Source organism: Phoenix dactylifera, chromosome 1 (genome assembly GCF_051530095.1).
Source record: "Phoenix dactylifera cultivar Ajwa chromosome 1, Ajwa_hap1_PhDact_Kaust_v1.1, whole genome shotgun sequence".
Taxonomy (NCBI): domain Eukaryota; kingdom Viridiplantae; phylum Streptophyta; class Magnoliopsida; order Arecales; family Arecaceae; genus Phoenix; species Phoenix dactylifera.
In genome coordinates this window covers 55,595,255-55,618,758 of record NC_143190.1, presented here as the reverse complement: position 1 = coordinate 55,618,758, position 23,504 = coordinate 55,595,255, and the positions used below count along the sequence as shown (strand labels likewise).

At 42.5% G+C, this 23,504-nt stretch overlaps 1 protein-coding gene across 20 annotated transcripts; it reads right to left on the bottom strand.

The window, feature by feature from the left end:
- Window positions 1-2,218: 2,218 nt before the first annotated feature.
- Window positions 2,219-23,037, bottom strand: LOC103714320 (uncharacterized). Of its 20 annotated transcripts, none has more exons than XM_089925873.1 (8): window positions 19,433-23,037; window positions 19,258-19,337; window positions 7,522-7,603; window positions 6,839-6,943; window positions 6,615-6,668; window positions 5,775-6,040; window positions 4,726-4,812; window positions 4,392-4,653 (listed from the first exon to the last, which is right to left on the bottom strand). In XM_089925873.1, exons 1-6 carry the CDS (start codon window positions 19,662-19,664, stop codon window positions 5,949-5,951), a joined length of 645 nt encoding a protein of 214 aa, XP_089781999.1. In that variant the 5' UTR covers window positions 19,665-23,037; the 3' UTR covers window positions 4,392-4,653; window positions 4,726-4,812; window positions 5,775-5,948. The 20 variants fall into 20 exon arrangements, 10 of the variants coding, with proteins under 10 accessions (XP_089782006.1, XP_089782018.1, XP_089781999.1 ...); XM_089925872.1 differs by having other exon boundaries at window positions 6,561-6,668; window positions 19,433-21,732; XM_089925880.1 differs by lacking the exons at window positions 4,392-4,653; window positions 5,775-6,040 and adding an exon at window positions 2,219-3,536 and having other exon boundaries at window positions 6,561-6,668; window positions 19,433-21,732.
- Window positions 23,038-23,504: the final 467 nt, after the last annotated feature.

Genomic DNA, 23,504 nt, shown 5'->3' with positions numbered 1-23,504 from the left:
AAACTGCCTATCTAGATTAAAAAAAAAAAAGCACCGTTCAAACTTGAAATCAAAGAGCAGAACAATCAAAAGGCCACATCCCATCATATAGTAGATTAGGGAATCCAATATAAGGTGATCGGATATGGAGCCTTGAAGATACTACCATGTCGATTCCTATCAAGTCTTCTCGCCTGATCCTTTGCTGATTAACTTCATCTGATGGCTTTGCTTCTTCCATAGGTCATGCGGCATCTCATTGCTTTCTTTTTAACTTTGGTGGCAAAGTAGGACACAGCATTTCATTCAGATCCAAAGTAGATGAAAAGAGGGATAAGGTTTTGGTAGGCTGCAAAGGCTCCAAAGCAGTACGGTCCGACATCTCACAAGAAAATATCTTGCGACGTAATTTTCAGCATAATTTTTAGTACAAATCTTTGAATGGTCGTGTCCATTCCCATAGCAATTTGGACGGCGGAAGGTTCACACCACTTCAGAATATTTGGATGATGATGAGAGATGAGTGGCCTTTCAGACCAAACATATATTTAGAGAGGCCAACTGGACTGTGGACTGGGTGGCTGCTTATGTAGCCAGCCATTCAGAGACACTTTATGGACGGAAAAGAGATAGTTACCTAAAGCACTCCATGACTTGTATGTATCCACACTTATAATGTATGAAATATTCATTTTAACCCCCCCAAAAAAAAGGTTTACCCCCAATATATGCTTTGCAACCAAAACAAGGACTGAATTTTTGCTACGATGATTGAAGTTTTTTTACGTAAATGTAATTGTACAACAGAGCAACTTGAATTATCTGAGAATTTCGGTCATTAAATAATTTTTTGAGAATACTAAGTCGTTAAATAACATTTGTGTCAAAGTGCACAGTGGGCCATCTAAAATCATGATGAACAGTAATCCAAATGAGTGAAACTATGGACGCGATCACGTCATTTTCCATAATGAATGATTGACAAGCTGCCCCATTTTTTACACTTTATTTTAAGAAAAAAAAATCTGAAACTATCTCTAGGACTTCCTGTACATCAATTGGTCGTAAAATGGAAGGCAAATTAACCGATAATTTGATCGAAACATAGAAAATTCCAAAAATTGTAAAAATTTGTCGGTATGCGGTTTAAGATCTGTTGAGCATAACCAATGCCTTCCATGCGTTGTTGCACCATGGAACCACACAGGAACAAGCCTCATTTCGTTATTGACATCTATTATGAAACAGGAAAAAGAAATCATCCTTCCATTAACTGTCCAATATTGTCGTAAGCCTGATTTGTTTGATTCATTAGCAAGTCAGTATTTATTCTTCCTCTCTTTGTAACGACATCTCTGTATCATTTAAGTTTAATTTTTTTTTTAATCAAAGCCATTGGAGCTTGTTAATGCACTGAATAAAGAAACATAAACCTTACCCATCCATGGTTGGTCCTTAAACTAAACAATATCCACCAATTTCTCGAGATTCTGAGAAGTTGACATTCTCTTACAGTCAGTCGCTGGGCTTCAGCTTTTAAACCACTAGATCCTCTAGAATTTGCATTGCAGCACCAGCCTCTCCTCCAAGGGTTGAGAACATCATTATGCTTTCAAATCTTGACGCAATATTCTTATCGAGAATCCAGTTCGGATCAAGCCACGATTAGCTCACAAGGTATTATTTAACCCATAAGATAGTCCAATAATACCTTTTACTTTCACATCGAGCAATTGCACCGCGACAAATCAAAAAATGTCACAATTCTGCTCCACTGAAAGCAATTGCCATAGCCTTAATTGAATAATCATGTTCATACCAACTTTAAGCATCGACCTAACAAAGCAGTCGAGTGATTACATCATGAATTGCATAGTTAATTTCCATTGATCACTATAATAAAGTTATTTAGATGGTCATGGACCAACTGCTTCATTTACTGCATGACAAGGAGAACCAACCCTTGCATAGTTTCTAGAGAGGTTTTGCTTAAAAAACAAATCAAGTCAATTTGTTTATGATTGTAGAAAGGATCACATCATAACCGCGTGATTGGTGTTGATGGGGAGCATCACCACATGGGTCGCATTCAACTCTCCAACACCTCACCCACTCGAATCTCGTTGGCTTCCCATTCTCCGTGGCAAAGACAAAACCAAACACTTGCAGCGTATGGTATACACTATAAGATACAACACCAACCCTCCCTTATTTATTAAGTGGATGCAAGTCACGTTGCTGTACGGAAGCATTGGATTCTTCTTCCTTCATTATCAAAATAAACATGGGAGGAAACATTTATGGGCCAAGTCGCAATCGGCAATAGCTTCAAACTTTGAATGTATGAATGGAAGCGTTCAAAAGCAGAAAACAAAACTGCAGTTCCGATGCAACAATTGCAAGGAGTATACGGATGGTTGGATATTATTTAGTTGTTGCTGCAAAGAGATGCAATCCCCCTGAAAGTCATGACGCAAAACTACACGGAGGATTCGTGCCAAGCCCAGAAAGGTATCCGAGCCGAGCCCATGGATGGAGAGGATATGAATAAAATTGGCCGGAGTGCCCAACATACGGTCATTTCTGTCCGCATCAAACATTCTTCTAGCGAGGTGAAGGCCCAATAGGGGCTGCTACGCGGGGTAGGCTCGTCCCTTCCTCCCCCTCTCCCTTTTTTTAAAACACAAAAAAAAACAAAAAACAGGGAATTAAAAAAATGAAATGGGTTATTATGTTCGAGTACTAAGAGAAACAACCATGAGTGGCAATATCCATTATGATGGGAGGATGCGAGAACTGGATTTCTATGCAGTTGGACAGAATGAAACTTCAATCAACTTTAGAAGTTTCAAATCCCACAGTTCTAGGGATCTCATTTGAAGCATGAAATGTCCAGACAACCATGCACATATACTCCAAACTCTTAATTGATTAATAAAAAATTAAGAACAATCTAGATTTTGTAATACATGCATTCACTAATCATAATTCTGTAATGTGAAATGTGTAGTTGTGGTATGAAATTTCAAACATTCTAGAATTAACTAAATATTTCCATGCTGATTGTTGACTAGAAATTTTCCAAATCATGGTTTTCTTTTCTTATCTTCAAATTTCTCCAATTTTGAATTTTCTCTATTGGACAACCAGACACCTCCTTGTAGAAATACAAGCAAGTTCACCCGGATAAGGAAGGATCCAAAAGTCTTTAGCTGAACACAATGTATCACTAAAGCCACCTGTTATGAACATACCTGTTATCTAGGTCCAGTAGCCCTCCTTCCGAAATTGCGCACCCAAGCCCATATGGGAGAAGAAAACCATATTTGCCTTTACGTCTTTCAAAGGTTGCTAGGTCGTTGGGCAACGATTCATCCTTCATCAGTGGCCTCAATGTAAGACAGAATAGTATGACTAAAAGATGTAGTCCAACTACACAATGAAACAAGCATCCACACCAAATTTCGGCCACCTACCTAAATATATTGACACATTAGCACTTTGCACTGATGCAAAATCTCAATATATCAACACATGCTGGCCTAACATCCACCCACCTGATGTTACAGGAAGAAATGTGAGCTTAGGAGAGACAGCCAAAGCCTATTGTCACAGTACCAGACTTTTTGTACACACCAGCAATGGTTCGAACCGAGAGCAGCATTTAGGCATGCATGAAAAATCAACCACACAAACTTATTTGATGCAATCCAGTATTCGTCGATTTCACTTTAGAAATGAGAGGAAGATAAAGTCAAGCTCCTTAATTACATATAGTTCAATATTAAGAAGGATCATATATTTGGGAGTTGACAATTTGAGCACAAAATTGACTAAAGAAAGAAGATATCCATTCTATATTTTGAATTTTGAACTATTACATACATGAGAATTAAGGCTTTCAACAATGCTTTACTACAACAAACTTGAAGGAAAAAGAGGTGATAACAGGACTTGCATCCATATACTTGAAAAGAGAATAACTGTAACAGATATAAAACAAAATGAGCACGATAGCTGCACCATCCACTGCCAATTCAAACAAGTCATTTCACACAGAACTCAGCAAGCATATAGTGTGTACGGATACAGGAGAACCATGTAAGCAGAAAGACGGACACAGACTTGAGGAAAATGACATGATGACTGGAAAAGAATGAAGGTAATATTAAAAGAACATACATTCAGGCATAATGCACTAAATTATCATGACTTTACACATGATGCAATCTCATAATCATGACTTCTTATAATCAAGTAAAATAAACTTATTTTATGACATTTAAGGAAACAATCTAAAAACCAAAGCTTCAACTAGAAATGCAACAAAGTACATGATGGAACAGTTGCAAGAATGAGGATTGAAACAAGGTAATATGCAGGATTGACAGAATTGCAAGTACATAAAAGACTACGCTAAAAAATTCATGTTGTGATTTGAATATTTAACGTGTAAGCTTTCAACTGTACTCCAGAGGTAGATATTAAAGTCAAAGCTGTCTTTCATCTGATATTACAAAACTTTCAAACAAAAGGACATGGGAGAAACAAAATCAAGAACGACTCCTATTTCTGAACTTGCATATTCCACGGCAACTTTTACTCAAATGAATTGCGGATAGATTGCACCATAGAAGACACGGCAGGAAATTCAGCTAATTCTTTGTTTTTTTCCTGTCAAGTTAGATCATTTTTATTATAAGATATACTGAGGATTAAATAGAATGGCAATAAGAGTGTCCTTACCACTTCAACAAGTCAGTCCTCCAGGCCTCCTGGATTCATATCGCTGGACATGAATATCTTTTGGTAAGCTCTTCTCATTCCTCTAACCTTTAATTTGCCAAAGAAGCAGAATTAAAAATAAGATAAAATTGGAGAAGATGGGTTCAATCAGAAACAAGAATGAGTAGTCATACTTGAATCAAACTAACAGATAATCTGGCCATCAAATGAGATCCAGTACTACCCAACATCATATCTCTAATAGTACGACATCAAGTTTAAGAAAACAAGGATAAGAAAATGTGGTTTACTATGTGAATTCATTGTAACTGTCAATTCCTAATAGGTGACTTAACAAATAATCCCAGCCCAATGATATCCATAACATGACTAAGTTCATTTTCTGGTTAACTAAAGCAAACTTGATAATCAATTGTTCAGGAACTACACTAGCAGACATAAAAATCCTGTCATACTAATATGGAAATTAAGGTGGGAAGTTAGTAAGTCGACAGAAAGTTACCATGTTTGAAAGCTTGATATGACATGTTACCTGAGTCTCCCAGTCTGCAACATATCTGGCTGCCTAATCATAGCAAATATTCTCATGACTTTTTTCGAAATGGCATTTGTATGTAAAATCTTTAAGAGAATATGCTAGAGGTTGTACCAAGATACACCGTCTCGGTACCGGGCCCCATACTAATGCCACCCTGTTACTGTGTTGATACGGCCCCTGTACTATTACCGGTATAGTATGATACACCCTATACCGCTCGGTTCGGTATGATAATGGCATACCATGGGTTGTACTGTAACACTACATGAGCTGATACCTTACTGAAGAAAGATGTATGAGAGCTTTCCCTAATTGAAGTATTATTCAAGAAATGGCCAGAAAATGTAGTACTCGAAAACACCTAGTAGGATATCTGCGCGTGCATGTGATTGCTTAGTAGGTATATTAGAGAGAGATACAAAGTCAAATTGCTCTGTACATGGACTATTTTGAAATGAAGCAAAACCCATCTTAAGCACTTGTAAACCCAAACTCATATAGAAAGTCATACCATAGATCACTGCTACCCTGATGTCTTTGAACCGAATGCCCTGAAAAATTCCTATGTCTATCATCCATCACGGATGCACATTGATTCCTTCTCACATGGATCAGCAACCAGGTCTTGATCTTTCTTTGACAGAAGAAATATAAAATTTACGAGTAATGCTAGAGGGCACCCATTTCATGCACACCATAAGAGTTTCCTGCCACATGGTAGAAGGGCATTGGTGTAGCTTCCATGAATTGGTGAAATTTGCGTATGGTGGTTGAACACTGTCACCAAGCAAGCATCAGGTCAGCCCAAGGAACTTTTCTTGCACACTAACAGGCACCAAAGCATTTTCCAAAGTTTATTACGATATATACTTCTTCCTTCATGAAGACATTTGTTTCTTCTAATTTTAACTAGGCTAAACCACTTAAATATAACAGAACAGCAAACCAGTGGAATTTAGAATATTGTTGTCCTTGGGTGATGACAGTATTTTCTAGCCTCTCTCTCTCACTCTCTCTCTCTCTCTCTCTGTGCGCCTCTCTCTCTCTCTCTCACGCGCGCACACACAGACACATGCAACTACTCCCAAGCAATTATGAGTCAGATAGGACTTAATATAGGCTTATCCTCTGGGTACAAGTTCTGCTTAGAATTGCAATTTAAGCTAGAGAAAAATCAAAGCTGCAAGAGCTTGGGTTGAGATAGAAAGTTGGCCACAGCCTGTCTGGACTAAAGCCCGGCACATATGCAACTGGATTTGTAAAGTTCATAATTTTTTAACTAATAAAAGGACATTACCCAGATATGATCCTGCCAATCCAGAGTCCTGGGAGGGGCAAACTAGGAACAAACCTAATCTTTGGCTTTTTCTCTGTTTGCACAAAGTAGCTGCCCCAAGACTCGAACCTGCACCATTACACTTATCAGCTCAAGCCTTTTATCATTGTACCAAGCAATGACCCTTATTTTTTTAACTAATGTAAATTGAAATAAGTTAATGACTCTTTTTTTTAATAATATAAATCCAAATAAGTTCTAAAAATAACGGAGATCAATAAGCTCTACATATCACTAACCTCCATGCTTGCGAATCAATGACGTTGAAGCCACTCCAGATTCAAACCACGAAGCTCTGCTTGATCGCCAGAAGCCATCATGTATTTTGGTGCATCTTGTGCAATCTGTCTGCACAAAATTGAATTAATAAATAGCACAAAAACTTTAGTATGCAAGTAATTACCACCCTATGAATAATTTCAGAGCATGTTGACAATTGATATTCAAACCAAGGTCAACGCACAAAGGCACATTAAGCATCATATGATGATTCAATAAAGACCTTGCTAGCATGATATACACGTCATATCCTAGAGGTACATATCAACCTAGTATTGAAGGTATACCTCAATCATCTGGTTTACTGATGGTGTATTCTGCTACACAAAGAACTATAGGGGTAAATGTCAAGCTATAGTCGAGTCCTGTTGGACTCAAATCCTCAACACTGTGATTTTCATATAAGTCTTGCTATCCTAAATACTTTTATATTACTTTAACATGCATGTTTAGCAAGCATAATGGCATCATGTGTGGAGCTATAGTTATGTTTACCAATAGAAACAATACATATCCGAGAAAATTTAATCCACTAGTATGTATTAGAATTATTTTATTGTTCCATCTATCATCATTACGAGCCAAACTAAGTAGTCTATATTAGAAATTAAGCAATTTTTTCTAGCATATATTTGGAGTTTACATGATAGAGTTGTGTACTGTTCATGCTCATCCACGCCAAATGTTGACAAAGTAGCACACACCATTAAGTACCAAGCTAAGCCCTGACAGATACAAGGATAATACATGAAGAGTCAATATCATTGCTATTCAGATATATGAGTTTTGCCTGGACTTGGTCCTTCTAGGTTGCTGTATATATTGTGTCCATGAAGAGTCAAAAATAATAAAGCAAGTGCACATAGAATTATAAAAATATGGATGGATATTGCGCAATGTTGGCCTTGGTCAGAACATAACAGTGAAATACACTATGCTAAATAGTGACAGAAGTGCATTTTGTGCTCATCCTTCTTTATATTGTTCAATTATTGGGTGGATCATTCTTGCAAATAGATGAATATCTTAAACCATATTTTAGCATCTCAAGTAGCTACATGCTTTTAAGTGGTTTTTCCCTTGTATCTGGTACTGTTTGTTGGTTTCATGTCATTCTAATTCATGCTAGTCCCTGTATAGCTTCAATCAATATAGAGATGTATAGCATAGCACATTTAGGGCTTATGTATCCGTAAAATGGCAGGGTTACAGGCCTTCCATATGACCTAGAATGTTAGATTTGACTTTATTCATTAACAGTCATTTTAAAGTGTTCAAGACATGCCTACTTTCCAATCTAAGCAACTAAAAGAAGCTTAGATACAGAGAAGGGGAATAGGAGGTATATTAATGTACCATAATGTGATAATCAAGTATCTTTTGGAAGTATATCATCTTACGCCACTGCATGAACAGTGTCTGCATGGTTATATAATAGGCATATGACACCTAACACCAACCTTAGTTCTCACTTCTCACCTTCATACGCATTGCCTCAATGTACACGCTTATGTGAATCACTTTTTTCCCTCGCTTGAAGTTACTTATGTCATGGTGCATGAAAAAAAAAACCCTCTAATCTCGGTGCTTGAGATAATATCTAATAGGACCTGAATTTGATTAGCACTTAAGAAACAAGCGAAATGTGCTAAATAAGATGCCAATAACAGACTTATGTCGATCATTTTAGGAAGTATAACTAGCATTTTTGACTTGCCAACTAGAATGCTTATCACTAGACCTGAGTAAAATCAGCGCTGCCCACCTAACCAGGCCCGGCTCCGACCAAGTTTTACTAATATCTGGCTTAGATTTTCATCCCCGGGCTAGATTGGACGTCAAATTTTCAAGCACAACTAGAATTGATGTAGTGTGCCCTTCTCTTGACTCAGCCAGACCAGAAACTTTGTCTATTTTACAAAATAATATTTATAAAACATAAATAGAAAAATACAAAGAAACCCTAATGAATTCCTCCCTCACCTCCACTACAACTGCCCACCACACCCCTCCCTTCCACCTCCATCACCCACCACGCCTCTCTCTCCTCTCCCCCCACAACCAAGCTCTTCTTTCATCCAACTTGTGCTCTCTATCTCTTTCTTTGCCTCTCTCCCCCTCTACCCCTACCCCCAGCCAAAAGCTCCATTTTCCTATCACATTAACATCCTCCTTTCAAACTCTCCCTCCTACTCCCCTCACCACTCTCTCTCTCCCTCGAACCAAAACCGCCTCTTGGATCCTCTCCCTCTCTCTTACTGTTGGCACCTCAACTATGGATCACCGCTCCACAGGTTGTTGCCCTTCTTGCCCCCAATCTCAATCCCAGCCATGGGCAAGCCCTTGCCCCTTTCTAATTGGGTAGTGTTGGGATCACTGGGCACAAGAATGAGTCTTTCCGGCTTACCAATTAATAGTTATTCTCATTCAGGCATTTCACCAAACACATCACAGGCATAGATAGACAAGCACAGAGAGACAAGATTTACATGGTTCGGCAGCAAATGCCTACATCCACGGGGAGGAGGAGCAATCCACTATGTCAATCGTCCCAATAGGATACAAACAAAGCTACATAAAAGCCTAAAACATGGGTTGCCGAATGATCACAAGAGGAGGCAACAGTAAACCAAATATAAGGCAAAATAACCGACCGAACCAACTTTTCTGCAGCCACAATGGTAGATCAAAAGAGTAGTATGCAAGGCAACCTTTCTACAACTTCAATGGCAGATCAAGAGAATATCAAAATATCTTACCTTCCCCTCTTTCTTAGACTGTGAACAGCAAGAACAGGGACTCACGGAAACGAGAAGCCACAGAGAGGAGTCACGGCAGAAGAAGGAAGATCTCCTGCGAGCGGAAGATCAAAAACAGATGCCTGCTGTTGCCGGAAGACCGAGAGCACAAGAGAGAACGAGAGGGGATAGAGGGCGGCGATCGGGATCCCCTTCTCACAAAAAACCCTTACCGAAATAAGAGAATTGGCTGCCTTATATAATGGGGTGTTAATCTTGCAAAAAAAATCCTCTCAAAACAGTGATTTGGAGCAAAGTCCAAAATAATCAACAATGCGACAAATCATGTACCTAGTATCAAATATTGATTGATAAAAATAACCTTCTCCTCACCACAAGCCCGAAAAGGCATTAACAAGTGCTCACACTAATCAAGTTCAGGAAAGTCCTGAACTTAACCGATGTGATTGGTTTAGTGAGCATATCAGCCGGATTATGAGCAGTGTAAATTTTCTGAAGCCGGACATCACCATTCTCCACCAAGTCTCTGATGAAGTGATACCTGACATCCACATGCTTAGTGCGTTCGTGATACATCTGGTCTCTGGCAAGATGCAAAGTACTCTGATTGTTGCAATGAATATCCAAACGGTCCTGCTCAAGACCCAAATTCTGTACCAACCCTCTTAGCCAAATAGCTTCCTTTGCTGCCTCTGTCAACGCCATATACTCTGCTTCTGTAGTAGACAAAGCAATTGTAGGCTGCAAAGTACCTTTCCAACTGACTGCACAACCAGAGAGAGTAAATACATATCCGGTTAATGACTTTCTTCTGTCCAAGTCACTAGCATAATCTGAATCAGAAAATCCTATAACAGTGCAATTACTCTGTGCGGAGAATACCAATCCCAAATTAGAAGTGCCTTTCAGATATCTAAGTATTCATTTCATAGCTAACCAGTGAGCCTTTACAGGCTTATCCATGTATTTGCTTATTACGCTTACTGCCTGTGAAATATCAGGTCGAGTGCAGACCATCGCATACATGATGCTGCCTACTGCACTTGCATATGGCACTCTGGATATATATCTCTCCTCATCCTCAGTCTGAGGACAGAGTCTAGCAGATAATTTGAAATGACTGGCAAAGGTAGTAGTGACTGGCTTGACATACCAAATCTATCCAAGACTTTCTTAATATATCCATGCTGAGTAAGAAAAAGTCTACTCAACTGCCTGTCACGACTGATCTCCATCCCAAGTATCTTCTTTGTCGGTCCAAGATCCTTCATCTCAAATGCAGTGTTGAGCTCAGCTTTCAGATTTTGGATGACTGATATATCCTTGGCTGCTATCATCATATTATCCACATATAGCAATAAATAACAAAAGGATCCATCTGAAAACCGCTGGTGATATACGCAACTGTCATATGGAGATCTGTTGTATCCATGGTCGACCATAAACCTATCAAATTTGTGATACCATTGTCTTGGAGACTGCTTGAGACCATATAATGATCTCTTGAGCAAACATACATGATCTTCTTTGTCTAGAACCTCAAAACCAAGTAGTTGTTGCATATAAATCTGTTCCTCTAAATCACCGTGAAGAAAAGCTGCTTTAACATCTGGCTGTTCCAACTCTAAATCCTGAGAAACAACTAAAGCAAGCAATACACGGATAGAAGAGTGTTTGACTACAGGAGAAAATATCTCCTTATAGTCAATTCCCTCCCGTTGACTATAGCCCTTAGCTACCAACCTGTCCTTATATCTAAAATCCTGAGGACTGGCACCCTTTTCCTTCTTGAAGATCCATATGCAATTACCTTCTTGCCCTCTGGTCATCTAATTAATTCCCAAGTCTGATTCTTCTCTAAAGATTGTAGTTCTCCAACCATAGTCATAGTCCATTGTTCAGCCTGTGAACTACTAATAGCCTCCTGATATGTGGTCAGCTCATCACCAATAGTGTCTGCAATGCTCAGAGCATAATAAACTAACCCAGCACAAGCTGAATCCTCAAAGCCATACATTTGTGGTGTTCTGATCTAAAGTCTGGATCTACGAGTGGCAATGCTATCAATCTGATCCTGACCTTGCATGGTAACCTCATCCTAAGTCTGTATCTCTGCATCTGTCTGCTGTTGCTGCTCCTTCAGAATAAAAATATCTTCATTTGCTTGCTGCTGCTGTGATCTGATAGTCTGATCAATATTCATAACAGTCCTATCCATCTGATCCTGACCCTGATCTCTCTGAGAAGAAGTAGGTTGTAGCTGCCTTAAAGGAGTGGCTATCTCATGAAATGTCACATCCCTACTGACTAGAAATCCTTGGGATCCAGGCTCTGTGCACAATAGTCTGTAGCCCTTTACACCATATGTATATCCAAGAAATACGCACTTCTTAGCCCTGGGGTCCAACTTTCCATCTCTTACATGTGCATAAGCTGGACACCCAAAGACTCTGAATACTGAATAGTCTGCAGGTCTTCCTGTCCACATCTCTTCCGGAGTTTTCATACCCAATGCTGATGCTGGAGATCAGTTTATAATGTAGCAGGCTGTGTGTGGCCTCTGCCCAAAAGTCTCTACTTAATCCAGAACTAGATAGCATAGATCTGACTCTCTCTATTAGTGTGCGGTTCATGCGTTCTGCCACACCATTTTGTTGAGGTGTACCCACTGTGGTTTTATGTCTAACAATGCCCTCTGATTTGCAAAAGTCATCAAACTCAGTAGAACAAAATTCTAATCCATTGTTAGTTCGGAAGGTTTTCACCTTCCTATCATTTTGCCTCTCGACCATAGCCTTCCACTTCTTGAACGTGTCAAACACATCACTCTTATTTCTGATAGTGTATATCCAGACTTTGCGGGAGTAATCATCAATAAAAGTGAGTAAATACCTAGATCCACCTTTGGATGTAATTGGGGTAGGCCTCCATAGATCAGAATGAATATAATCTAATATACCAGCTGTCATGTGCACGCCTGTAGAAAAGCTGACCCTGTGTTGTTTTCCGAACACACAATGCTCACAGAATCCAAGTGCACCAACCTTCTGACCATTTAGCAAACCACGTCTGCTCAGCTCCTGTAAACCTTTGTCTGAGATGTGGCCCAATCTCTGGTGCCATAGGTGTGTCAACTGCTCAATAGAAGACTGTACTGCTGAAGCCTGTCCAACTACTGTACTATCATCCAAATAGTAAAAGGTCCTACACAATTTTTTCTTTTAATAAAGTCAATACTCCTTTATTGATAGTTATTGATCCTCTACCCCATCTGCCCTCGAAACCTGCACTATTGAAAGCATATAATGAGAGAAGGTTTCTCTTTAGTTAAGAAACATATCCGATATCGTCCAAAGTCACCACAGTGTTTTCATTAGATTTAATTTAAACTGTACCAACACCTTCCACTTTGCAAATGTCATCTCCAAGAAAAACGGTGCCCCCCTCACATGATCTAAAAGAAGAGAACCATTCCCTATGGGGTGTCATGTGGAAAGATGCTCCAGAGTCCACAATCCAAGTATCAGGATGACTAACACTGCAAGCAGCTGTAAATACTGCATCATTTTCATTACTGTTGTGACCTGCTGATGAAACTATAACTGTTGCCGAATCTGAGACGGTTCCTTTATCCTTTTGTTCCCTCTCTTTCTTAGACTGTAAAAGTCTATATTCTGATTTCCAGTGGCCTGGCTTCTTGCAATAGTGACAAACACTTGGTCTTTTAGACCTAAACTTTGATCTGGTTTTGGATTTGCTTCTACCTTGTCCACCTTTCTTCTGTTCATCTCTACCTCTAACTATAAGTCCTTGAGCTGGAGTCTGAACCTGATGCTATAGCTGTACTTTCAATCTTAAGCTCATTGGATAACAAAGTAGCTTCTACCTTTTCAAGGCTTATTGTCTCTTTTCCATAGGGCATAGTAGTAGTAATATGCTCAAAGGACTTAGACAGTGAGTAGATCAGGATCAAAGCCTTGTCTTCTTCATCTACTTCAACACCAATATTTGCTAAATCAAGCAAGAGCTTATTATACTCATCCAAGTGATCTTTGAGTGAAGTCCCTTCTGCCATATGAAATGTGTGCATCTTTCCCCTCAAATACAATCTATTAGTAAGGGATTTTGCCATATATAGACTCTCCAATTTTTTCCATACTTCCTTAGTTGTATCAAGATCCACAACAGTAGGACTTTATCACTCAAGCTTGAAAACAGAGTTCCTAGTGCTCTCTCACTAATCTTTTCTTTGACAGCCTCATTATCTCCTGGGATTGCATCCATACCCTTGAGGGCCTTTTTTTTTTTTTGCTAATAAAAAAGGGGAAGAGGGGGGAAGGGCAAGCCCACCCCGCGTAGCAGCCCCACACTGGGCCCCCACCCCGCCAGGAGCATGTTCGATGCGGGCAGAATGACCGTTTGGTATAGGCCCAGCTCACCAGACCCCAGCCATATTTTACTCATACCCTCCCCACCCGTGGCCCCGGCTCAGTTACCCCACTGGGCCCTGGCACGAGTACCCCGTGTGAGTACGTCACACCTGGCACCACCCAGGCTACCAGCCGACCAGTAGCACTTCCAGACCCCGTGTCCAGGCGCGGGGCATTCGGTCCCCAGATTTAATCGACGCCCGTGCGTTTCGAACCTGGAACCACTTGGTTAGAAGCAAACGCCCCGTTCCAACTGGGCTACCACCTTGGTGGTTACCCTTGAGGGCCTTTGCTACACTCTCTTTAACCAACAAGTATTTCATTCTTACCTTCCATAGTGAGAAATCCCCTGTGCCATCAAATACAGCCACTTCATGCCTCATGGTAGTGGAATGAGAAACAGAAGCCGAATTGTTAGCCCTAGAGGAACTTTATTGCTCGTCAGTAGCCATAGCTCTGATACCAATTGTTGGGATCATGGGCACAAGAATGAGTCTTTCCGGCATACCAATTAATAGTTATTCTCATTCAGGCATTTCACCAAATACATCACAGGCATAAATAGACAAGCACAGAGAAACAAGATTTACGTGGTTCGGCAGCAAGTGCCTACATCCATGGGGAGGAGGAGCAATCCACTATGTCAATCGTCCCAATAGGGTACAAACAAAGCTACATAAAAGCCCAAAACATGGGCTGCCGAATGATCACAAAAGGAGGCAACATTAAACCAAATATAAGGCAAAATAACCGATCGGACCAACCTTTCTACAGCCATCATGGTAGATCAAAAGAGTAGTATGCAAGGCAACCTTTCTATGGCTTCAATGGCAGATCAAGAGAATATCAAAATATCTTAGCTTTCCTTCTTTCTTAGACTGTGAACAGCAACAACAGGGACTCACAGAAATAAAAAGCCACAGAGAGGAGTCACGGCAGAAGAAAGAAGGTCTCTTGCGAGCGGAAGATCAAAAACAGATGTCTGCTGTTGCCGAAAGACCGAGAGCATAAGAGAGAACGAGAGGGGATAGAGGGCGGCGATCGGGATCCCCTTCTCACAAAAAAACCTTACCGAAATAAGAGAATTGGCTGCCTTATATAATGGGGTGTTAATCTTGCAAAAAAATTCCTCTCAAAACAGTGATTTGGAGCAAAGTCCAAAATAATCAACAATGCGACAAATCATGTACCTAGTATCAAATATCGATTGATAAAAATAACCTTCTCCTCACCACAAGCCCGGAAAGGCATTAACAAGTGCTCACACCAATCAAATTCAGGAAAATCTTGAACTTAATTGATGTGATTGGTTTAGTGAGCATATCAGCCGGATTATGAGCAGTATAAATTTTCTGAAGCCGGACATCACCATTCTCCACCAAGTCTCTGATGAAGTGATACCTGACATCCACATGCTTAGTGCGTTCGTGATACATCTGGTCTCAGGCAAAATGCAAAGTACTCTGATTGTCACAATGAATATCCAAACAGTCCTGCTCAAGATCCAAATCCTGTACCAACCCTCTTAGCCAAATAGCTTCCTTTGCTGCCTCTGTCAACGCCATACACTCTGCTTCTGTAGTAGACAAAGCAACTGTAGGCTGCAAAGTAGCCTTCCAACTGACTGCACAACCAGAGAGAGTAAATACATATCCGGTTAATGACTTTCTTCTGTCCAAGTCACTAGCATAATCTGAATCAGAAAATCCTGTAACAGTGCAATTACTCTATGCGGAGAATACCAATCCCAAATTAGAAGTGCCTTTCAGATATCTAAGTATCCATTTCACAGCTAACCAGTGAGCCTTTCCAGGCTTATCCATGTATTTGCTTACTACACTTACTGCCTGTGAAATATCAGGTCGAGTGCAGACCATCGCATACATGATGCTGCCTACTGCACTTGCATATGGCACTCTAGACATATATCTCTCCTCATCCTCAGTCTGAGGACAGAGTCTGGCAGATAATTTGAAATGACTGGCAAAGGGAGTAGTGACTTGCTTGACTATAGACATACCAAATCTATCCAAGACTTTCTTAATATATCCATGTTGAGAAAGAAAAAGTCTACCCAACTGCCTGTCACGACTGATCTCCATTCCAAGTATCTTCTTTGCCGGTCCAAGATCCTTCATCTCAAATGCAGTATTGAGCTCAGCTTTCGAATTTTGGATGACTGATATATCCTTAGCTGCTATCATCATATCATCCACATACAGCAATAAATAACAAAAGGATCCATCTGAAAACTGCTGGTGATATACGCAACTATCATATGGAGATCTGTTGTATCCATGGTCGACCATAAACCTATCAAATTTGTGATACCACTGTCTTGGAGACTGCTTAAGACCATATAATGATCTTTTGAGCAAACATACATGATCTTCTTTGTTTGGAACCTCAAAACCAGGTGGCTGTTACATATAAATCTGTTCCTCTATATCATCGTGAAGAAAAGCTGTTTTAACATCTAGCTGTTCCAGTTCTAAATCCTGAGAAACAACTAAAGCAAGAAATACACGAATAAAAGAGTGTTTGACTACAGGAGGTTATTTTTATCAATCCATATTTGATACTAGGTACATGATTTGTCGCAAGAAGGAGGATTGTTGATTATTTTAGACTTTGCTCCAAATCACTGTTTTGAGAGAGACTTTTTTGCAAGATTAACACCCCATTATATAAGGCAACCAATTCTCGTATTTCGGTAAGGATTTTTTGTGAGAAGGGCATCCCGATCACCGCCCTCTATCCCCTCTTTCTCTCTTGTGCTCTCGGTCTCCCGGCAACAGCAGGCATCTATTTTTGATCTTCCGCTCGCAGGAGACCTTCCTTCTTCTGCCGTAACTCCTTTCTGGCTTCTCGTTTCCGTGAGTCCCTGTTCTTGCTGTTTACAGTCTAAGAAAGAAGAGAAGGTAAGATATTTTGATATTCTCTTGATCTGCCATTGAAGCCGTAGAAAGGTTGCCTTGCATACTACTCTTTTGATCTACCATTGTGGCTGCAGAAAGGTTGGTCCGATCGGTTATTTTGCCTTATATTTGGTTTACTGTTGCCTCCTCTTGTGATCATTCGACAGCCCATGTTTTGGGCTTTTATGCGGCTTTGTTTGTACCCTATTGGAACGATTGACATAGTGGATTGCTCCTTCTCCCCGTGGATGTAGGCATTTGCTGCCGAACTACGTAAATCTTGTCTCTCTGTGCTTGTCTATTTATGCCTGTGATATGTTTGGTGAAATGCCTGAATGAGAATAACTATTAATTGGTAAGCCAGGAAGACTCATTCTTGTGCCCAGTGATCCCGACAGGTAGGGCCAAGTGGATCTTGGGCCTAGGTCCTAGGGATCAAGTGCGTCAAGCTAGATTTTTCACCATGGATCACCGCCTCCATGGGTCACCGTTCTCTCCACCTGTCTCACTCCTAGCCATCGACAATGGGCATGCCCTAGCCCATTGCTAATTAGGCAAAGTCAAGTGGGTCTCGGGCTTGAGTCCTAGGATCGGGGTAGTTCAGGTTATAGATTTTTTAGACCTAAGGTTGAGTTAAGCTAGGACCTAAACTCTTGATAGTTGATACCTATGCCTAGGCCCAGCTTGAACCCCGCTTAGCTCGGATGATGCACAGGTCTACTTATCATTGGTTGAGAATTGTTAGTTATGGCTAAATGGTTGAGGCTCGATAGTCACTATTATGAAATGACTTGCTGAAAAACTTATGTTTTACAAGCTTCTATGTGCTCCTTTGCAAGCAAAAGGGTACCCCCTGGTGGACATTCAATTCAGATTTAGAAACTTTAAACTCAACATAATGAAGAAATGACTTGATGCGAAGATTTCAAACAAACTACCTTGCAATATTAAGGCCTTTCTCACTAGAAACAAAGTAATCAAAACTTTGAAATGTAGTCTAAGATAAGAAAATGTACTGCAGAGAATGAAATTGTATCCAAGCATCACATGGCATGACTTGGGCCAGTGGGAGCACCTTATATCTCAAATATTGGCACTTTATCCAACCACTGCATAGTGTCCAATAATATTGTTACACCGGATGATTGCTCAACTTGGTATATCTGTACCAACAATAGCACCAATGCCTAATAGTTTCGAACGTCAATTTGACTACATAAAAATACTACATTGGAAGCATCAGACATAATCATTTCAAAGTGATGTGTAATGCAGAGTTGATTCGAGATGTAAAAAGAAAACAAAGTTCACATTTGCTTGCTAGAAGCCAGTATTGTACGGGACAAACAGCATTGTATGACTGCACCTGGCCTAACCCAGCCAAAACTGTACTCTAGCCCAATTCAAGAAAAATAAAAACTCCAGATTTTTTTTTTTTTGGGCAAACCAACAAAAGACAGCTGAAAACTGATAACATGCTCAATTTGACCGGCCACTTCATATATTTTTTCCTCGCACAATTAAGAACATAATTATACATAATTTTCACCGTACCAAACAATGATTAAGTGAACAAAAAAAAAAACCTCTCAAAGATAAATAAAGGGCCTCTACATACAAAATTATTTTCCATTTTATAGTCTCCTTTTCTTATATTGAGTCATCCAGCCAGAAGAGACCGCATTCAAAGCCTAACTGAGTGTAACACTAGTTCTAGAGTCTATCTATATTCTCCAAACTCTGTATTTCCCAGGATATGGCTCCCTAGGTGCAATTGGCAAGCATTACCAATCTTTATGGCAGATCCCATTGTATGAAAAGGACCAATGGAAACACCCTGTGAACACGAAGAACTAAACAGCGACCAAGTTCTTTACTATGAAATGTTTCCTTTTGGAAAATTAATGAGTTTTCATTAAACCAACATAAGACATATTTATCTCCCACTGTTTCATCTTTTGGTTTAGCCATAAGGCAATGATGGACGACCTTTACTGGGGCATCTACGAGATAAGCCACCTTAACAGGCTTTCAAACCTAGGCCATCAAGATAAGACTCAGTGTCCCTGATGATCAACCCGATCATTTTCACACAATAGGAGATTTCCCAAATAAGGGAAATTTATCGGACAATACAACAAGAGATATAGAAACGAAATCGAATGCCATTACTGCTAGTTGAGTAAATCAAACGGGCATGACTGAATATAATTAGGAACATACAAAAAACTTGAATCAAACAACGCAAAGAGGAGGGAAAATCAGAGAGAACCTTCCCAGGAAAAGCATCGGGATGGACAACAGCAGTGGGACAAATGAAACTGGACGCCGCCTCTCTCTTTTCCGAACGATCTTGGAACAAAAATGTTCCAGGAGAGATCAATAAGGGGAATGTGATTTTGGGCATCGACTTATACGGTTTTTAGCTGACAGATGGGATCAAGAACCTCGATGGAGTCCGCGCCGCGAGATCCCTCGCCGGACGGGGATAGGGGAGAAGCCGCCGGAGACGGAGAGGACGAGGAGGGCTCTGGAGGCGAGCATGGCGCCACCCGAGGGTTTGAAACCAAGGGAAAGTCGGTGGGGGGAGCAGGGGAGCGCGCGGCGTATGTTATTAGAAGCACGTTTTGGGGACATTGAGTGCACGTGGCCATAGATGGATGGCTGAGATTCTACCATCTAACACTGAACGTTACTTCATCTATGATGCTACCGGCGTATGATCCTCCATCCCTGTATGGGGCGTTTGGTAACCTCCACACGATCACCACAGTAATTTAAGATTCCAGTGATTCGAATACTGAGGTGATTTGATCCTCAATGATCTAAGATCACAGTATTTGGTTGGCCATGATCCAGTGATTAAAAGTTCCTGAGTATCCATGGGTAACTTATTAAATATAGTACGGGGATCCAAGATCACCGACCACATAATACCACAAATACCCCTGATATATCTTAGATAGATTTTTTTTATATTTTTAATTCTCATAAATCAAAAATGTAAGTCAATATGCTAATTCCTATGATAGCTCCATAATTTTATCACATATTCTACTTTTAGTAGCACTTAATAAGTTTCTTTTGCTTATTCCCCTGTAAAAAATTTCTTTTTGATTCTTTGACGACCATTCATGCTAATAAAATTTACTATAGATCTTTAGCATTGTTTATGTTAGGGGAAAAATATAAGTCGTCACGACTGCGAGACCCTCCGACCTGGAGGCGCCGAGCAAACCCTCCGATCTGGAGGCGCCGAGCAGACCCTCCGACCTGGAGGCGCCGAGCAGACCCCCTGACCCGAAAGCGCCTGAGCAGACCCCCTGGAGGCGTCTTGTTTTCGTCAACAATCAAAGCGTATGGCTCCTGCAGACACTCAGCTTACTCAATAATCAAAGCGTATGGCTCCTGCAGGCACTCAGCTTACTCAACAATTAAAGCGTATGGCTTCTGTTGTCCACGGACATCAAGCCTCTTACAGAAAACCTGCTTGGCTATGAATGATGGTATGACTCCATGACGACTTGAGAGCTTCGGCCTAATCTCTTACAGTAACGGCATTGATTCACACGATCGAGCATTGATTTCTACTACATGCCCAATCATACTACAGACCGTTTGCCCCGTCACATCATAGGTAACCCAGCCCCCTCTATAAAAGAAAAACTTCTCCATTTTAAAGAGGGAGGGAGGAGAAAAAACTCTGAACATTGACTACTCCAGTTCATACACTTGCCCCTCTAACTTAAGCATCGGAGGGCCGGCGCCGGAAACCCCGGCCACCGGCTTCTTGCAGGTTTCCCAGAGGACGTCGCGCGCCAGCCGGACCGCCGTTCGTCGAGTCTCGCCGGAGCTCCCCCCTCCTCAGCCGACGGTCGCCCCCGGGTCCAAATTTCAGCAACAGTTGGCGCTAGAGGAAGGGACCGAGTCGCGGCCATGAAGCTGAGAAGCAAGGGAGCTTCTAATACCTCCCGACGTCTTCCACCTAGCCCTGGACACTCTGTCCAGAACTCACCACCTCCGGCTGATTCGACTCCTCAAGTTCGGCCGGAACAGTTTGATGCCTTGGTGCAGCAGGTTCAGGCCCTGGCTGCTGCTGTCCAAAGCCTGCAACCTAGGGGCGTCCCGACAGCGCCGTTTCCTCAGGCCCCAGTCAGCCGGTCCCCCCTCCAAGTGGACCGGCCCCCCAAGGCCAAGATATCCACACCCGAGCATCTTCTTGGAGAGAACCCCCAGTGAGGGGTCCAGGCGACTGGCCACAACCGTAAGAGGTCGTGTCAGTCCCAAGGCAACCTGCGCCCGAGCAAACCGCCGTGGCGATCCTCCAGAGTGATGAACTCGACAAGAAAGTAGAGAACCTGGAGCGCCAGATCGAGGCGCTCCACGGCAGGAGGGCGAGACACGAGGGCGACTTCGAGTTTACCACGAAGTCCCCTTTCTTCCAACAAATCGAGGATGGGCCGGTCCCGCCGAGGTTCAAGATGCCTTAGGTGGAGCCCTACAATGGCATGACCGACCCCCTCGATCACCTGAAGAGTTACCGAGCCTTGATGGCGCTACAAGGATCCTCAGAGGCCATGCTCTGCAAGGCCTTCCCAGCAACGCTTCGAGGAGCAGCTCGGTTTTGGTTTGCCGGGCTGAAACCCGGCACGGTCTCCTCTTTCGAACAGCTCGGCAGGCAGTTCGCCACCAACTTTGCTGCCAGCCGACCCCGGCTACGGACTTCAGATTCCCTCCTCGATATAAAGCAAAGGGAGGGAGAGTCGCTCAGAGAATATCTGGACCGTTTCACTGCCGCAACTTGGGAGGTCCGCGAACTCGACCAGTCAATAGCCATGTCGGTTCTCAAGACTGGAGCTCGGTCTTATAGGTTTCTCTTCTCCGTCGAGAAAAATTTTCCAGCTGACTTCACCGAGATGCTGGCCCGGGCGCGGAAGTACGCGAAAGCCGAGGAAGTCGTCGTCTCTAGATGGGGTGGGGCCGAGCAGACATCCAAAAAGCAAAAGAGGCGTCGTGAGGAGCGCGGCCGTCCTAGAAGCCCATCTCCGCATCGAGCTAAGAACCCGCCTCGTCTAAAGAGTCCACCCCGGCAGCGGAGACCGCTCCGACCAAGATTCCCGCCTCGTCCGAGATCTCCACCACGGCCCCATATATCCAACGGGAGGTACGAAAATTACACTCCCCTTAACGCTCCTCGGACTGAGATCCTCATGAAGATCGAGGGTCGGGATTATTTTCGACCTCCACCCCCGATGCGGGATTCCGAGGCCTGGCGCAATCCCAAGAAGTACTACCGCTTCCACCGAGACCACGGCCATGATACGGAGGACTGCTTCCAGCTCCGAGACGAGATCGAGGCACTCATCCGCCGAGGGGTGCTCAACCGGTTCGTGCGGAACCGGCGTGAAGAAAAATACCAGTGGAAGACGTCGTGCAGCATGGAGAGCCGAATGCTAACAAACCCATTGCTGGCACTATCAACACCATAGATCGGGGGGCCCCAGCCGGAGAACCAGCTGGGGAAAGACTTCTTCCAAAGCGCCCCCGCACCTCTAAAGTCATCTCTTTCTCGAATGAGGACCTCAAGGGAGTTGAAACTCCCCACGATGACGATGTGGTCATCTCTATGGTCGTAAACAAGTTTGATGTAAAACGCATCCTAGTTGATAATAGAAGTTCGGCGAATGTTTTGTAATTTGATGCCTATTCTAGAATGGGGGTGATAGAAAAGCAGTTACGGAGGATGAACGCCCCACTGGTCGGATTTACTGGAGACTCAATTCCAGTGGAGGGCGAGGTCGATCTTCTGGTTATGGTCGGGCTCGCCCCCCGAGAGAGTATCGTGGGGATGGGTTTCCTCGTGGTGCGCTTGCCCTCGGCCTATAACGCCATCCTTGGACAACCAGGGCTCAACGCTCTTCGAGCCGGGGTCTCAACCTGCCACCTGTTTATGCGGTTCCCCACCAGCCAAGGAGTCGGCAAAGTCCGTGGGGACCAGGCGGTAGCAAAGCGATGCTACATGGCGACCCACGAAGCAAAACAACCGGCCAAGGTGCCAACTTCGACACCAGATGATAAGCCCTTGGTTGGCCCTCAGAAGAAGCGGGTAGAGCCTGGTGAGCTACTCACCCAAATTTTCTTACGAGAAAATTGCCCTGAGCTAACCGTGCAGGTCGGCTCTGACCTTGATGCCCGCGAGAGGGATCGCCTTATCAACTTCCTACGGGCCAACATAGACGTCTTCGTCTGATCGCCCGCCAACATGCCGGGGATAGATCCGGAGGTCGCGGTCCACCAACTCCAAGTAAAGCCAACCTGTAAGTCTGTGCGACAAAAGAAGCGAAGTGCCGCTCCAGAGCAACAATGAGCAGCGGCCGAGGAAGTCGACAAACTCCTCATGGCCGGCTTCATCCGGAAGATATCCTATCCGGAGTGGCTCGCCAATGTGGTCCTCGTCAGAAAAGCTAGCGAAAAATGGCGCATGTGCGTGGACTACACCGACCTCAACAAGGCCTGCTC